We start from the raw sequence: 18,325 nt of genomic DNA, 5'->3' as shown, positions 1-18,325 counted from the left end.
TCCTCTTTAATATTGTATTTTCATCCTAAGTTCATTTATCTCTTTATTATTGTGTTCTTTGTTTCACTTTGGTGTTTACACAGTGCTTCTATGGTTTCTTTTATTTGTTCTTGTGCTTTCTCAAATCCTCTATTTTTGTTGTCTTGGAATTTCTTGAGTGTCTCTTATACATTTTGGTTGACCATATCCAGTATCATCTCTATAAAATTCTCACTGATTACTTGCAGGATTTCTTCTTTCAGAGTATTCTTGTGGGCTTCATTGGGTTCTTCGTTTTGTTGGAGTCTGGATCTGGATATCTGATTTCTTCATTTCCTTCTGGCTCCTGTACTAATTTATTATTGCGGGGAAAATGTTTTCCCTCTTTTTTCTGTCTTCCCATCATTGCCCTTGCTATTGTCACTGTTCCTGTACTGTGTGTAATTCAGTATTGTGTAGCTTGTAATAATAACAATGGTGATATCTAGAATGGAAGGGTGAGAGGATAGGGAAAGCAAAGAAGGTAAAGAAAAAGGGAAACAAAACAAAACAAACAAACTAACAAACCAAAAAACCCCAAACAAACAAAAAAAAAAAACAGAGCCAAAGAAATAAACAGGGAGATAGTGTACAAATCAACACTAAGCTAAACAGGCATTAGAGAGACAGAGAGAGGATAAAGAAAAAAAAAAAAAAACCCAAGTTCAAATGCAATAAAGTTTCAGTCTTAATAGTTTTGGTGTTAGTACTTCAGCCTCCAGTCCTGAAGACTTCTCAGTATTTGTGAAGTAGTTCTGTCATTTTCTCATCAAAGGGGAAAAAACAAAAAAACAAAAAGCAAACAAAAAAAAAATCCCAAGTTCAAATGCAATACAGTTTCAATTAGTCCTTCAGCATCCAGTATTGTTGCCTCATCAAAGGAAGAGAAAAAAAAAAAGGGGAGTCTGGAGACAGCTTTGTGAATGTCTATCTGAGGCTGTCGCTCACATGCCTCCTACTGTCAGCCATCTGCTGCTGCAGGCTTTGTTTATTTAGAGTTCTCCTGGACACATGTCTCTTTTGTTTTCTCCAGTATACAGTCCTACCTGCCTTTTGCAATTGCTGTCTTTTTATTATTTATTTACAGTTCGCATGGGGAATTCAATTAGTCCACATGACAGCTGCTGTTACAAGCCTTCCCCTCTCCAAGCATACTGGGGGAGGTGGTGCCACTCCTGCCTTCTCCAGCCGGCTTGTTTATTTACAGTTCACGTGGAGAAGTGTCCCTACCCCCTCTCTCCAATGGAGCTTTCCTCACTACAGCTGCTCTTACAAGCTTTCCTCTCTCCAAGGTTGCTGGGTGGGTGCTGCGACTCCTGCCTTCTCTGGCCAGCTTGTTTATTTACAGTTCGCATGAGGGATTGCTCCTCCCCCACTCTGCAGAGCTCAGGGCGCCCCGCCCTCTTTGTTTTGTGTCTTTTTTTTTTCTTCAGCTGCTTGTTTATTATTCAGTTTGGTTTTTTCTCTTTTTTTTTCCCTGGGTGGGGGTCAGTCTGTCCAGGGGGCTTTGTTGATCTGGCCCAGGGTTGTCTGTGGGAGTACTGTGTGCTGCTTAGCTCACCTGGTGGTCTGCTTCTCCCAAGCAGGATAGGAGCTGGTGTCTGGCAGAGTGGGAGCCCTCCTGGTTTCTCCATTTAATGTGGAGTGGGAATGCTATGCGTGGGCTGGGGTTGTTCCACAAACTTCTTACTCTTTCAGTAATAGAGCCTTTCACATATTATTCCATTTCACTAGAGTATTCTATTCCCCATCTACCCATTAAAATCCCACTTGTCCTTTAAAGATTGTTTTCTTTATGAAGCCTTTCAAGATTCTATCAGGCAGAGTATTTGATTCCACTTATATGCTTATGCAGAATTGTGCATATACTCTATGTATAACCCTAGATATTTATGTGTCTGCCTACCATAATGAGTTAGGACTAGAAGGCAAGTGACATGTTATTATCCCTAGTTTGGAAATAAAATCTGGCTCATAATAAGAATTTAATAAATTTTTGTTTAGATCTCCAATCTTTTAAAATCAATTGCTATGATAGTATTTGAAACTACTATATGAATTAAATATTTTAAAATTATTTCACCCCAAGTACTTTGAAATACAGAGTTTTTGTTTTGCTATACTTATTAATTACTTTTACCTAACACCACTATATATATTGTGCAAATATTTTCGTTTAAACTTATTGGAAATTCTGCAAAAAAAAAAGATCCTTTTAGTTTTAATGTATAGAAATACTTACTTCTATATTTGGTAGAGTTATTGTCACCTGTTCACCTTTGCCAACCTCAAGGTCTCCTTCACAAGAAGTGTCAATAGAAGCAGGTTTGAAGTCATCTAAAAAGGATACAATACTGATTTTTAGAAGACAGAACAGTAATTGGATATCAAAAAGATGAGCATGCCTCAGAGTAGTGAATAATTTTTCAAAAGCCAGTAATTAAAATGATCTAAAAGAGTCTTCATATTGCAAATAAACAAAGTAGAATCCATTTTATTTCTGTATGTTTAATTCTGAGTCTAAAACAGTATTCTTCAAACAATACTAGAATCTGTTTACATGAACATGAACTACACTAAGATGTAATACTGCTAAAAGCTAAATAAGGTAGTAGTTTGACAACTTGATAAAAACTTATATAGGAAATACTTTTTAAAGTTTTGGTCTTTTTTCCCTATAAATATTTTTAAACCACCAAATCTTCCTTATGAAGAACTTTAATTTTGCTTTTTCTTTTTCCTAGTGGTACTGGGGTTTGACCTCAAGGCCTCATGCTTACTAGGCAGGTGTTCTACCCACTTGAGTCACAACCTCAGCCCCTTAAATTTAATTCTGAATTAAATCATAGTTCAAATGATGCCATTAAAATCTATCACATAGAAGGAATTTAAGGTGCTGATTTACCACATACTAAACAAGCTTTAAAACCTATATGATATGAAAGTCATTTTTAAAATTTCTATCAGTAGACATCAATGACTGATCATAATCCCTAATGTTATATTTTTTTCAGTTAATAATTCATTAAAATATAGCATACATGTGAAATAGAATACAAACATAAGCTTGATGAACTTTCACAAAGTGACACAGGTGGGTAGCCATCCATAAGATCAAGAAATAGAACATGGGGATGCATCTCAGTGATAAGAGTGCTAGCCTAGCATGGTCAAGGCTCTGGGTTCAATCCTTAGCAATGCAAAACAAAATGGAGCAAAAACCATTACCAGTCCTCAAAGACCCTTCCAGTTATTACCCCATCTCAAAAAATTTATCTTTATATTAACAACTCCCAAAAGACAAAAATCTACATCCAAAGTATGGATAATCATCAGTGGAATTTAGGGAACTATACAGGGCAGATCTTGGGAAAGAATCTTCCAAAATTCATCAAAATAATCACTGCCAATAAATAAAGACAGGCCCTGCCTCAAATGACAATTAGAATAATTGTCATTTTTTTATAATGTGACACATACATAATTATAATAAAATGATACTTTAGTTGCTACATTCCAGGCATCATGCTTAACACTTCATATTTAAGTCTTATAATAACTCTATGAGAAGAAATTTAATCCATTCCTCCTTTCCTTAGGCAAGCATAAATTCAATGAATATAAAATTCACACAAAGTATTCTTTATAAGTTATTCTTCATGCTGTTTAATTCAAAAAGGAATACATACAGAAGCTCTCTGTTAAAATCTCAATGTTTATCCCTATATTTAAGAAACAGATATGAAAATTAGCATGAGCAATATGAAAACTATGAGTTTTGATTCACAATGGGTCCCCAGGAGGCACAGCTGAGGAACCAAAGGACAGAAATTAGACCAAAAATAAATTGGGGCATTTGTTAGTAGTAACAAGGTAAGTGAGAAAGATGAAAGACATAATTAAAATGTTAAGTTTTAGATGCTTAAACAAGGGTTTGGACTGAGGGAAACAAGTGTGAATTAATATCAAATGATGAAAAGTCAGTAATGCTGAAGAAAAAATTAGAACTTGAGTGTGGGTGTCACAGAAATAATGAGAAAGTAGAACACAGAAAACAACTCAGAAAAATCTAAAAAACCGAACATAAATATAAAACAATAACAATAACAATAGCTATTACTTATGTACAAATCAATTTTAAAAGTTTTTCCTAATCACTTTTATCTCTTGGCCTTGCAAAACCCTGTAAAGTAGTGAATATTCCCAAATGTACAGATAAGGGGAGAAGAAATAAAGTGCTTTGCCCAAGATCATTCAATTAATATTTGCAAAAGGTAGAATAAGGAAACACACAACCACACAACCAGTTAGAATAAAAGATGAAAGGTTGGCTAAGATATATCAATGTCAGTGGGATAAGAAAACTTCTAAGTTTAAGGTAGCAAATATCATTTGGGAACCTGAAGTGAGAATCAATGTCACTTTATAAGAACATATATAGTGGAAATAAGTAATTGCTACTAGAAATTTTTCACTACAATTTATCATCATGCCCTATGTAGGTGCCCAGGGTAATAGACTTTGTTGATCCTCAACTTAATTTTAATTCTCCTTCAAAGTCTCCTAATCAATCTAAGTATTCTCTCTCCTTCATCACTCACATTTAGTCATTTTATCTTCTTTTACAATATCTTTCAGAGCTATCCTCTTCCATTCTTGCAGAAGACAAACTAGTTTTCAATCAACTAAAGTTTAAACTATTAGAAAACTTTAGCCTGTTCTGCTTTTCTCTGTGATTTCATGCCTTAGAATTTGAATCCTATTTCAAAGTTTCCTTTTCTGGAGGGCATTTCTGGGCACAGCCTTTTCCCCACTGTCCAGAATCTCAATTTCTTCTCCCCTCAGTTTTGTTTATGATACTGTTCATCAAACCGTAACACAAACTACCTACAGTATTTACTTCTTTTGGGGGCGTATACAATTGAACTGTTATTTTCTAAAACACAGTGGTTCATACTGTACTCCAGAACTGTGGCTCCTGCACAGTAACATTAACATAATAGCTATATAAGAAATCCTTATAGTTGACTTGGGTTCATATTGTTCACCCTTCTCTAAGCCACCTCCAAATTTATTTTAAGTATGCTCAAGGTGCTAAATTATGTGTAAAATATTTGTTTTCTAATCATTTCCTATAGGTTAGATTCATCTGTTTCAAGGCTCTTTATTCCATTAGGGCAGATATTGCCATATTCCTTTTGTTATTTTCACTAGCACCTCTGTTCTCACTGAGAGAAATCATTACTTAATATTTGACAAAGAATCCTCCATGGTAAATATGTGAAACACAGAAATGGCATCCTAGAGTAAAACCATAGCCCTCTGACCTCTAATATTCTGACAGTGAAAAGGGGGCAATATTAACAGACATGATTGTCATTTAACTACAACCAAATGATGCCTTACAGCAAAGATCAGACAGGTAATCCATGTGGTAAAGTAGATCCTTGGGAGCCATAATGACCTAAAGAATGAAAAAAGCACAACTCTGCTCTAACCAACTGTTGCCAATGGGGAGATATAGGCTCAATGTTGCCAGGTTACCTTTTGATTTTGAGAAGATAGAAATCCAGATTTTTTAAAAATTCTGATTTTTAGGCATGTGTAATTGAATCAAGATGAGACAGCAACAATATGGGCCAAAGAATTTCTAGTAAAATTGAAGCTACAGGCTGTTAATCTGCAACCTCTGCTTTAGTGTTTACAAAGTATTTTTTCTTTATAATACATAATCACTTTTGACCTTCACAACAAATCTTTGAGTTAAATTTTCTCACACATATTGTACTAGTTGGGAGCCCTTGAAAGTAATGAAGTCACTAAATGATCAAGTTAGGACCTCCAACTACATATCCTGCCCATTCATGTTATATAACCCTTTTGTCTTATATCCATAGTTCTTAACTTTTGTGGGGTAGGTGGGGAGTATTAGGAGATGAGGGATAGTCATAAGCCCCTATGAGAACCTGATTAGTATTATAGACCAGCTCTAGATCCTCTCCATACAAAAGTACATATTTGAATATACATACTAACTTCTGTATGATTTCAAGGTGTTCAAAGGCCCTGGATCTCATATTGATGCCTATAGTGCATGAAGTAACTGCAAGAGACAGAAATGCATTCAAAAGATCTATAGCTGACTTAATAATAAACATGGATTTCTTTTTTTTTTTTCATTTTTCTTTTATTATTCATATGTGTATACAAGGCTTGGTTCATTTCACCCCCCTGCCCCCGCCCCCTCCCTTACCACCCACTCCGCCCCCTCCCGTTCCCCTCCCTCAATACCCAGCAGAAACTATTTTGCCCTTATCTCTAATTTTGTTGTAGAGAGAGTATAAGCAATAATAGGAAGGAACAAGGGGTTTTGCTGGTTGAGATAAGGATAGCTATACAGGGCATTGACTCACATTGATTTCCTGTGCGTGGGTGTTACCTTCTAGGTTAATTCTTTTTGATCTAACCTTTTCTCTAGTACCTGTTCCCCTTTTCCTATTGGCCTCAGTTGCTTTAAGGTATCTGCTTTAGTTTCTCTGCGTTAAGGGCAACAAATGCTAGCTAGTTTTTTAGGTGTCTTACCTATCCTCACCCCTCCCTTGTGTGCTCTCGGTTTTATCATAAACATGGATTTCTTATTAATAAGTTTATCAAAACTATTTTGAACCTATTTACATTTCTAATTATCCTATTGGAATAATTTACTCTACTTTATTACTTATTATATCATATAGTCCTGTCTTTTATTTGCCTTCAAACAAGTTTTTTAAATTATGTAACTTTTGAGTTTCAACAGGGGGTTACATATAGTGCTAGAATTAAAGAATTTGTTGAGCAATTCCATGTTCATACTTTCCATATACTCCAAATGTCACATGTATTCTCTTCTAAGTCAACTAGTTTTGTTTTTAGTTCTCCTTGGTTAGGAAATCCTACTACCAATTTTATCACTTATCTATTCTCTCTGGATTTCTTTCATATATGTAATTTTCTTCAAGTTTACAATATAATTACTTCTTACATTGCATGAAAATAGAAAAGCATTTTGTTATCTTGTATTTAAGTTTTCTCTCAAAGTTTAACATTTTCTGATTATAGTGGCTATAGCATCACATAATGTTAATATTGTCATAAAAATCCATAAGTACTATCATCAGTTTGTTTCCTATGATTTGAACTAAATCAATGAACTCCAAAACCCAGACTCTTTCTAATATGCTATACTGATCAGAAAACCTTAACTGTAAATATAATTTTAATACTACTTTTAATTGACATAGTTTTTGATTTTGCTCATACTATTGGAGGGGAGTTCACTTAAAGAACTATAGAAAGACAATCTTTCTGTAGTCTCTGCTTATCACTTTATCATTTCATGACAGTAAAAGTGGTATCACCAAGGGCTGGGGCATTGCTCAAGTGATAGAGCACCTGTCAGCTTGAGACCCTGAGTTCAAAGGCCAGTACTAACAAAACAAAACACAGTGGCATCCCTGAAGACTTTAGAACTTTACTGTTTACTAACCTTTATATCATAAAATTGTAAAGCTAGTGCTAACCCCAATCACAAATTATTTTTAATGAGTCCTGTTATTCAAACTCTACCCATGAATCATCTGTTGCCACTCAGTATTTATCATTGTTAGAACATCCCATGTCCTTCCTACCATATGCTAGACTGCTACACTATCTTTTTGATAGGTCTTATTGCCAAGCTCTAATAAACTCTTTTTAAAAGTTTAGATAAATTACATTCATTGGTACTCCTAATACACACATGAATATTTATTTTTTACCATGTTCCAAATACTGTGCTAGATGGTTTATGCTATCTTAATTCTTACAAATTCCAAAATGTAGACATTATTATTACCATTTTACACATAAGAACACTGAGGCTGACAGCCTAGCAAATGTTTCCAAAGTCACATCACATTACATACATATATATACATACATATGTGTGTATATATACAAATGTATATGTGTATATATTTATATGTATGTGTGTATATGTGTACATATATGTCTGGAGAGAGAGAGAGAGGGAGATCAGGATTCACAACTGGGTTCATCTGAAGCCTCAGCATATCAAACAGGCAAAACTGCCCCTGTATGTAAAGACAGAATATTGCTTTCTCTCAAAATACATTGACTTGAGTGTTTGTTATAAATTAGATCCTCCTGCCCTGCCCTAAATAAATGTCATAGTCTCTATTTTATACTTTCCATCTCTCACTTTGACTTCTAAAGAGTGAGAATCACACTGGAAAGGAACCTGTTCTGAAGGATAATGACAGGTTTTATTTAAATAAAGCCAACATGATTCTGTGCCATTACTATACCTACTTCAGTAAAAAATCTGAAAACATCTCTATTGTCTTACACAAGACTAAGCGTGCATTTAAACATCTAGTTTTATTTATTATTATTATTTTATATATTTTTATTGTCATTCTTGAAACGACTCTGAAAATGTGATTCTGGCATTTTAAGAACTTTGCTAGAGCTACGAATATAGCTCAGTGATACAGTGCTTGCCTAGAATGCATAGGGCCCTGGTTTCTATTCCTAGCACTGCAAAATAGATAAATAAAACCTTAACAAATGAAAGGCACCTGTAAGATACTTTTCAAAGACTATTTTTTATTCATTTAATTTGGGGCTCATGCCTTTAAGAAAAGAATGTATACCTAACTTGTATAAAATATTCTTGAGCAAATTTTTATAATCTTAAACTTTGTAACTTGAAAAATTAATACTAAGATTACCACATACCTGAGAAGGAACAGGAAAAATGAGGAGATAGTATTTGAGAAAAGGGCATGGAGAAACCAGATAAGAACCATATCTTACTTTTCAAAATTGAGCTGAAGAGAAAGAGAAACTTAAGAGTCTGCACAGCACTAGCTGTCTCCTTGTGGAGAGCTTTGGGTGACAGAGTATGGTTATATAAGGCAGAATAAACAGGGGACACTGTTGAAGATCATCTGTTGGCGAAGGTCTCCCCCATTCATTCTTCCAAGTAGCTGCTAATTTTGCTTAATAAAACCCTTTTGTAAAATGTAAATATGTTCTTGGAGTTTCTGAATTACAATAACTAGACTGTCCACAACTCAAGCAAAGTTTTAATTAGGTGTTTTGAGTCACAGAACATTTCAGAGTAAAAAAAACCATTAAAGTTTCTAGACAACCTGACAGCATGACTGAGAAAGGTAGGAGAATGAGACAGTAAGGAAGGGTTGGGCTGAGCTGGAAAAAGGAAGTGAAAAAAAATACCTACTTTACAATTTTGCCACAGAAAAAAATTACAGGTTATGACTCAATGATCTCACAGTTTCCTTCCTGCTTTAGATATCTATGAGAGCCATTATGCAAAAAAAAAAAAAGAATATTTTGCAAAAAAAATCATATATGCTATATTTTTCTCCCTGGGATCTGTATTATCCAAGTATTAAAACAAAAGGGATCCTTTTTAACCTATGTTTCAACAAGAGAAAAGTGAATAATTTATTAAAACTAGTTCCAGAGGGCATAAGGAAAACCCAAAGGTAGAAATCATAGGGAGGTAAAAATCTTCCAAATAAAGAAATTAATATCACACCCTCCATTACTTCGATAGTATTTCATAACTGACAATGAAATCTGGGGTCCAAAGAGAGACAGACTCTTGAGACAGTTGAGCACCTCTCCCCGAGAACGCACTAAAAAGACCCCTCATCAGCCAGAGATGAGAAAAGATGAAGGGAGTGTTGTCCTTCAGCCCTAAGGCATTCCCTTTGCCCTGCACTCACCTGGCCCCTTAGTCCATCTGTCATCTTTCTGTGTCCGTGCCATCTCGGCATCACCCATCTGTCATGCTAGTCCCCACAGTCACCCGCACAGACCTTCACAGCGCTTCCCTGTTTGTTAAATCCGCCCACGGTTTACCTGCACCTGCCGGACGCCAAGTCCTTGCACGGACCCGTCTCCGTGCACCGATCCGTCCCCGAGCACTGATACCCCAAATCTCCAGCCGGGGTAGCAGATCATGCTGCCCCAGCCCCAATCTCTGGATGAGTAAGGGGGGCTGTGGGAACAGTACTCAAAGGACTTTGTGCCTCTACTCCCCGGACCCAGGAGACAAGACTTCCCCGCCAGCCCCCCCCCGGGCAGTCCTCACTTACAGCGCACAGTGTGGAAGGCGCAGCGCGGCCGCTTCTCGAAACTCTCGCCTAATTTGAGAACTCGTTCGCGACGGTCCAGGTGCGAGAGTCCCGCCGGTCCATTCATCATAACCTTCTGGCTCCGACGTCGCCTTCACTACCATCTGCCACCTCAGCCTGAAGCAGCTGCACTTGCTGTCCGCCCCCAGCGGCCCCTCCCACCTCGGCCATCGCAAACTCCGCCCCACGCCTGTCGGTCACGGCTCCCTGGCGCCCTTGGCGCCCTGATTGGCTGCCTAGCGAAGAGGTCCCTGCCCCTTACATCGGATCCCGCCCCTAGGCTCCCTTCCAGCGTTGCGACGTACACCGCCCGGCACAGGCAGCCGAGCTGAGGTGCGCGGGGGTGTGAGAGACATTTGGTGCCAGAACGCGAAGCGAGGATGAGGTAACAGACCTGAGGTAGTGGCTGGGAAAGGAGAGGGTCCCGGGGTACGGGGACGCCAGGACACAAGGCTCCTGGACCTCTTCACGGGAGAATGGGCCTGCCCCACGCCCAGCCTGTGGAGATCGGGTGTGCAAACTGAGGCCCGAGGACGCGAGGCGTCTGGGCGCTAGGCCGAATGGCGCCAAAGCCGGGTCTGGAATCCCGAGGAAAGCGCCTTGCGGCCCCCGAGCCTCGGGACTTGGGCTGCAGGCGACGCTGTTACCTAGACGATCCGTTTCCTGACCTTTAAGTACTAAATACCAAAGAACTTTGCAGTGGGATTAGGAGGGAGGAAAAAGGGATTCTTAATTAGGACCTGCAGACGTTTAGGGTCAGTCGTACCCGGATTGTATGGGGTTTCTTTCATTTATTTCCATCCCGGGGGTCCGAGGAGGCAGGGAAGGGCACAGCCATAGAGCGACCCCCAAAAGCATCAAGGTGATAGCGTTCATGATGGGTCGGTAATTGTGGGTGTTCTCTATCGCGGTTCATCAATGTACTCTAAAAATAGAAGGAGCATTGTATTAGAAGGGAAGCGTTCAAGACGCGTTTGCAAATGGTTGCTACAAGAAGTGATTATTTTTCAGGATAATTATGTAACCAGGCTGTACTCCTTTACCTTGTAACACCTTCTTAGGCGGATTTCTCAATTTATTTCTCCCTCAACCTGTTTGTCTCAATTTTCTCCTTCCCCAAGGCCCAGAAGCCCGGATCTCTGGGTTTGAGCTCCAGCTTCATGCTTAACAGTGTGACTTTGTGGAAACTAGTAGTTATCGTTAAAATTGGAGAAAAATAATGATGCTTATCCCTTAGAGTTGTGGAGATGATTAAATGAGTTAATACATGAAAACAGGACAATTCATCACACATACTGCTCTCCAAAAAAATTTTTTGGCAGTTCTGGGTTTTGAACTTGGGCTACCTAGGCAAAAGCTCTACTTGAGCCACGTTCCCTGTCCATTTTGTTCTAGTTTATTTTTCAGGTGAGGTCGTTCTTTTTTCCTTGGATGGACTTCCAGATGCCAGCCTCCCATTTCCGCCACTATAGCATGAGCCACTGCCATGCTTGTTTTTGAGATAGGGTCTCAACTTTTGCCTGGGCCAACCTTAAACCACAGTCCTCCCCTCTTCACCTCCCAAATGGCTATTATTAAGGCTCATATTTTAAGACTCCTTGGTGGCCGCCTTTCTTTCTAACTTTTGAATTATTTTAGAGAGTAGGGATTGCTGTTTTGTTTATAGATAAGAAAACTGGTTCAGAGAAGCACAGTCCTTCGACTTTTGGTCTTATTTCTTACCTATGTCTATTTAGTAATTAGCATATTATATTCTATGTACATAAGGATTTTTATACACACATGATACTTTTCTTTCTCAACCAGACATTAGCAGGGAATTGTCCTATATAAAATCTTTGTGAACCTTGCATCTGTAATGTTGCTCTACACATTTGGTGATGATGGTAATGTTTTAGTGATTTTTACATGTAACCAGGAAGGCAGAAGAGTGTCTTAAGCCTATTTGACTTTTAAAAGTAAAGTATTAGGAAAAGCACTCAAAAAAAAAAGTGGGTTTCCCACCAGAAATCTGAACCTTCCATATCGCAGCAAGGAGAAAAGCCAGTCAAAACTTGAATCGCAGAATGCCCAAGGTTTATGCATTTATTCTTTCTTTCAACAAGTATTTATTAAGTACTTGCTGCATGCCAGGCACTAGTCTAGCCACTGGGGATCAAAGAAATGAGGCAGACAACAAGAATAGTATGGATTTGCCCTCATGTAACTTACTAACTTGAATTTTCACCAAACATGTTAAAATGAACTATGTTGTACTAGTCCAAGAATAAACAAATAGATTTATTAAACTAAATAAAGCATCAAAATATACCCTGTAATGTGTGTGTGTATATGTACTGGATAAGAATGTAATATATCCTACAGGGATACTAGCATGAGTGCATTATGACTTATTCATTGATATTCATTGTAGCACTGCTTATAACATACCACTTGAATGTTTAAATATTTAAATATATCAGATATATTTAAATATATTCTTATAAAGGAAGCATAGCATAATACAGCCAATGGTAAGAATAAGATAATTATATGTACACTCTTAGAAAGTTTTGTGCCTTCTATATGCTAGGAATTTTACTGGGTTTTCTTATAAAATATTTTCAGTGAATTCATATTTTACCTAATAAGGGACGATTTTGAATGCCTTAGTTGTGGCCAACTCTTGAATATGAAGGGTGAAACATAGCTGTGAAGAATAACAGCTTAAAAAGTGACTTAGGAGTAGGTTATTTGGGAATGTTTTATTATGTTTTTACTGTTTTACATGAGAGGGAATATAAAAAAACAGTAATTAAAATCATAGGCTTTGCAGACAGACTGATCTGTTAATGCCACCACATACTAGTAGAACCGTAAGTTTTTTCTTCAAGTTTTATTTTCCTTATTCACAAATTGGAGATGATTAAAGGCACTACCTCATAGTCCCATTGTGAGAATTAATAGATAATTCATTTAAAAATCACTTAGCACTATGCTTAGCTCATAGTAAGTACTGAATAGATGATAGCTATTTTAAAAGTAAAGGAAGATATGTTGTAATTAGATGATATCATCAAGTTTCAAATGCTTCTTAATTTTTTGAGATAGGATCTTGCTCTTTTGCCCAGGCTGGCCTAGAACTCACTGCTTAGCTTAGGCTGACCTAAGCTTAGCTTAGGCTGCTTCATTCAGCCTCCCAGGTGCTAGAATTACAGAGATGTAACATCATGCCTGGCTTTTGAGCTTCAAACACTTTAAAACTTTTTTATGTAGAAAAGTTTTAGCAAAAAAAAATTAATTGAGATACTGACATTTTAAAATTGTAGAATTGATTTTGCTCACTGTACTATTTATAAATTTTGATTTTCTTATAATTTCATAACATTTTGAGCCTTGTGACAACACCTGTGAAATGTTATTTACCAGGGAAGCTCACTAGACACATCAGAATTTTTACTGGACAATGGTTACTGCTGTGGTTTGGATGTTTGTCCCCCATGGGCTTATATGTTGGAATGTTTAATCCTCTATGGCAATGTTAAGAGGTGGTGGGACCTTTAAGAGGTGAGGACTAGTGGGAGATATAGGTCATTAGGAGCACTGCTTACTGAAGGAATTGATATAGTTCTTGTAAGGCCTTGGTTAGTTCTTGAGAGAGGATTGTTACAAGTTTTAAGAGCAAGGCTGGTCTCTCCCTGGTCTCTCTGACTTCCTAGCTTGCCATGTCATGTCTTCCTTTTATATGCACTCAAGCCATGATACCATCTGTTCTGTGACAAAGCAAGGGGTCCCTCCCAAAGCTGAGCTAATCACCATACATGAGATCCTTGAAATTCAGAACTATGATCTAAATAAACTTTTTTGTTTTAGTCAGTTTTTTTCTCTTTATTAGTATATATTAGTTGTACAAAGATGTTTTATTGTGACATTTCCATACATGCATATAATGTACTTTCACTCCCTCTTTTACTCTTATCTCCCCTTCCCCCATTTAAAAATAATTTTAATGAGGTTCATTATTCTATTTTCATACATGTGTATGAAGTACTTTGATCATATTCACCTACCTCCTTCATCCTCTTTTTTTGCCTTCCCCCTCCCACTGGTTCTCACCCCCAGTGTCATTCTTTTTTTTTTTTAGTTCTAAATTTTGTGTATGATGAGAGAGAACATGCGATATTTGTCTTTCTCACTCTGGCTTATTTCACTTAGCATGCTGATCTCCAGTCCCATCCATTTTCCTTCAAACGAGATAATTTCATTCTTTATGGCTGAATAATATGGTATTGTGTATATATACCACATTTTTTTTATCCATTCGTAGGTTGATGGGCACCTAGGCTGATTCCATCGTTTGGCTGTTGTGACTAGTGCTGCCTTAAACATGGATGTGCAAACATCTCTATTGTGTGCAGACTTTACATTCCTTCAGATGTATACTCAAGAGTGATAGTTCTATTTTTAGTTTTTTGAGGAACCCTCATACTGATTTACATAGTAGCTACACTAATTTATATTCCTACCAACAGTATATTACTGTCCTGTGTGTTCCCTCCATCCTGTCCCCTATATCATAGCCAGTGTTTATTGTTGTTTGTTTTCTTGATTGCCATTCTGACTAAGGTGAGATGAAATTTCAGTATCATTTGGATTTGCATTTCCTTTATGACTAAGGATGCTGAACATTTGAAGTATTTATTGGCAGTTTGTACTTCTTTTGAGAACTGTCTGTTCAGTATGTTTGCCCATTCATTAATTGGATTGTTTACTTTTTGGAGCTCTTCCAATGAATAGCTGGCAAAGATTTTTTCCCATTCTGTAGGTAGTCTCTTATTTCTGATAATTGTTTCCTTTGCTGTGCAAAGCCTTTTATTTGGTACAATCCCATTGTCAATTCTTGCTCTTATTTCTTGAGCATCTGGAGTCCCATTTAGAAAGGGATTACCTTTGCCTGTATCTTCGAGAGTCTTCCCTGCTTTTTTTCTCTAATAGGTCCAAATTTTCAGGTCTTATGTTTAGATTGTTAGTTCATTTTTAATTCATTTTTATACAGAGTTAGAGATAGGGATCTAGCTTCAGTCCTCTACATGTGAGTATCAAATTTTCACACTCCATTTGTTTTATAAGCTGTCTTTTCCCCAATGTATGTTTTGGTGCTTTTGTTGACAATCAGTAACCATGTGGACTGATTTCTAGATCTTCTGTTCTATTGATTTATATGTCTGTTTTTATGCCAGTACCATCCTGGTTTTGTTACTTTGGCTCTGTAATAGACATTTTTCTTTATGACATACTCAGACTTAGATATTTCATTATAGTAATGGAAATCAGACTAATAAAGTCATGTAGACACTCTCTGCTAGCATATTCCAGAATTCTTGCACTGTGGAAGGAAAAGAGGTGTTCAGCATGAACTACATCATTTTTATAAACAGTTTAGGCACAGGGAGACACTCTGACCAGAGAACAATAAAAACCTTCCTGAAATTCACATTCTAGATGCCAGCCAAAGGCCAACTTTGTAAGCAGACCTTTGTAAGAATGGCAGTTTTGGGTCTAGTCTTTTGTGTACACTCAGGTTCTCCTATATGAATTCTATCCTAAAATTGTTGTGCATATTAGGAGAGTGAACGTAAAGCTCCTAAGACAGTTCCTGACCACTAGTGTACACAATAACAATGCCTAGTATAATTGCTATATGTAGGAATCTACAACATTTTGGAGTTGTACTGAGTAGAAAAACTAGACTTTCCACTCAGTAAAAAATGGAAAAAGAAATCTCTCAAACAGGCAAGTAAAACTGAGTTTTCATTTATATTAATCTTATATTTCAAACACCATTTAGGAAGTGAGTATTTTAGAGACTTTTGACCTTTATTAGCTGATTCTTTTAAAAAACAGGTAATATAAGAAATAAAGAAATGAAGCCATCAGATACAGACCCAAGGATCTTATCTCTGGCCGCTGAAGTTGCAAAAAGTCCTGAACAGAATGTCCCTATTATACTGTTGAAGTTAAAAGGTAAGAAAAAATTAAAAACAATTTTTTTTTTGTGGGACTGGGGTTTAAACTCAGAGCTTTGCTCTTGTAAAACTGGTGCTCTATTGTTTGATCCACACTTCCATTCCACTGTTGTTCTGGTTATTTTGGAGATAGGGTCTCATGAACTATTTGCCTGGGCTGGCCTCTAACTGTGATCCTCCCTATCTCAGCCTCCCAAATAACTAGGATTACTGGTGTGAACCACCAGTGCCTGACTATTGTTTCTTGAGTGAATTTTTGTAGATTGAAAATTATAGGCATGAGCCACTGGCGCCTAGCTAAAAAAGTAATTTTGTGATTAGGTAAAACTTTTAATTAGAAAGAGTTATATTATTGGTTCCATTTTAACATTTGATTTGTTCAGAGAACTCATAACACTATATGTAGCATTGATTTTTGCTTTATTTTTGGTGGTATTGGGGTTTGAACTCAGGGCCTCACACTTGCTAAGCAAGTGCTTTACTGCTTGAGCCATTATGCAAGTGATTTTTTGATGTGTTTTTTTGTGACTATTCAACATATAAAAATTCAAGTAGATTTTGGGTATATCGAGCAAAAATAAGTGTATCTTATTTTCTTTTGCCTTAGAAATAATAAACAACACACCTTCAGGAAGCTCAGAGTTGAAGAAAATAAAAAAAGATATATATTGTTATGACCTAATTCAGTATTGCCTCTTGGTCCTCAGTCAAGATTGTTCTCGAATCCAGGGTGGTTGGACTACAATTTCCCAACTTGCACAGATATTAAGGTAAAATGAAGCAAGAGGTCAGCTTATTCTTGAGGAATTTAGTATGTGATTCTGAGTTTCAACAGTTGCTTCTTTTTTATTCATCCTCCTAACATGAATTGAAACCTCCTGTGATAAGTTTTGGTTGTACTTTTCTTTCATACTGTATGTTGGTAAGTGTATTTAAGATTGATTTTCTCAAATTCCTATTAGTGGTAGTCATTTATTTTCTCACCACTGAATCCCAAGTGTGTAATATACTCTATTGCTCAGAAATATTTGAAGAAAGGAAAAAATGAATGCATTAGCTCTTGCTCCCTCTCTCCCTTCCTTCATTCCTTTCTTTTCTTCCTTTCTTCCTTTCTTTCTTCCTTCCTTCCTTCCTTCCTTTCTCTCTCTCTCTCTTTCTCTCTCTCTCTCTCTCTCTCTCTCTCTCTCTCTCTCTCTCTCTCTCTCTCTCTCTTTCCTTTCTTTCATAAGCCATTTGATTTTAATACACTATTCCCACTGCAGGGTTTTGTCATATTTATACTGTCTTGAATGCTAACTTTCTAAACTCTGATTATTCCTGCTCTATTACTAGATAAAAACAAAATTGAAAGTATTCAGTTACAAAGAACATTTAACAATGTGTAGAAATACTCTTTTTTAATACTTTAATTTTTCAATGTTTATGATTTCCTTAAGTAAATAAACCCTACTGCTTTTGTTATGATTATATGCTAATGACAGTATTGATTGACCATAATTTCATTTATTAATGTTCCCTACCAAAATAGATACCCTTACATAATTACTTTTAAGAACAAAAGATAAAATAAAAATTGATACATATGAGCATTAGCCAGTTAGGGTTTTAGCATGCTCAATATGTAGTTGTCATTGCTTATCAGTGTCTGCACATTTTGTCAAAAAAAGGACTCAAACAGTAGAACTTACCATATCAGATTACAACCCATTCTTGTCTTGCGGGCTCTTCTTGGTATTAGTCTACTACACAAACACTTTTTATTTTTGAGACTTCTGAATATATTCATTTCATATTCAGGGAGTGGCTTTTATATTCTGTTTCAGGAAGATACATTTCTCTAAATGACTTTCTTTATTTTTGCGGTCTGGGGCTTGAACTCAGGGCCTATACCTTGAGCCACTCCACTAGTTCTTTTTGTTTTGTTTGTTTGTGGATGGGTTTTTTGGAGATAGGGTCGTGAACTATTTACCCAGGCTTGGAACTGTGATCCTCCTGCTCTCTGCCTTCTGAGTAGCTAGGATTATAGGTGTGAGCCACCAGCACCCGGCAATGACTTTCTTTTAATGTTTATTATAAAGTGTTCCTACTAGAGTTAGG

General features: G+C 36.8%; 2 protein-coding genes across 4 annotated transcripts in view; one reads left to right on the top strand and one right to left on the bottom strand.

The window, feature by feature from the left end:
* Nucleotides 1-10,368, bottom strand: part of Eaf2 (ELL associated factor 2) — a 44,354-nt gene extending 33,986 nt beyond the window's left edge. Inside the window, exons 1-2 of the mRNA XM_020154045.2 lie at nucleotides 10,185-10,368; nucleotides 2,261-2,355 (exon numbers count right to left, since the gene is read on the bottom strand). Of these exons, the coding sequence (XP_020009634.2) occupies nucleotides 2,261-2,355; nucleotides 10,185-10,293 (204 nt within the window). The 5' untranslated portion in view covers nucleotides 10,294-10,368. The remainder of the gene's footprint in view (nucleotides 1-2,260; nucleotides 2,356-10,184) is intronic.
* A 129-nt stretch (nucleotides 10,369-10,497) lies between these two features.
* Nucleotides 10,498-18,325, top strand: part of Iqcb1 (IQ motif containing B1) — a 48,639-nt gene continuing 40,811 nt past the window's right edge. For 2 of the 3 annotated variants that reach the window (XM_074073260.1, XM_020185063.2), the window contains exons 1-3: nucleotides 10,498-10,608; nucleotides 16,107-16,226; nucleotides 16,836-16,998. In XM_074073260.1, the coding sequence (XP_073929361.1) occupies nucleotides 16,127-16,226; nucleotides 16,836-16,998 (263 nt within the window). In that variant the 5' untranslated portion in view covers nucleotides 10,498-10,608; nucleotides 16,107-16,126. Of the gene's footprint in view, nucleotides 10,623-16,106; nucleotides 16,227-16,835; nucleotides 16,999-18,325 lie in introns of all 3 variants that reach the window. The other variant, XM_074073259.1, reaches the window with a different exon arrangement.

Source organism: Castor canadensis, chromosome 5 (assembly GCF_047511655.1).
Source record: "Castor canadensis chromosome 5, mCasCan1.hap1v2, whole genome shotgun sequence".
In the NCBI taxonomy this organism is placed as follows: domain Eukaryota; kingdom Metazoa; phylum Chordata; class Mammalia; order Rodentia; family Castoridae; genus Castor; species Castor canadensis.
Note: the sequence above shows the minus strand (reverse complement) of the source record. Positions and strands in the feature narration are given on the sequence as shown.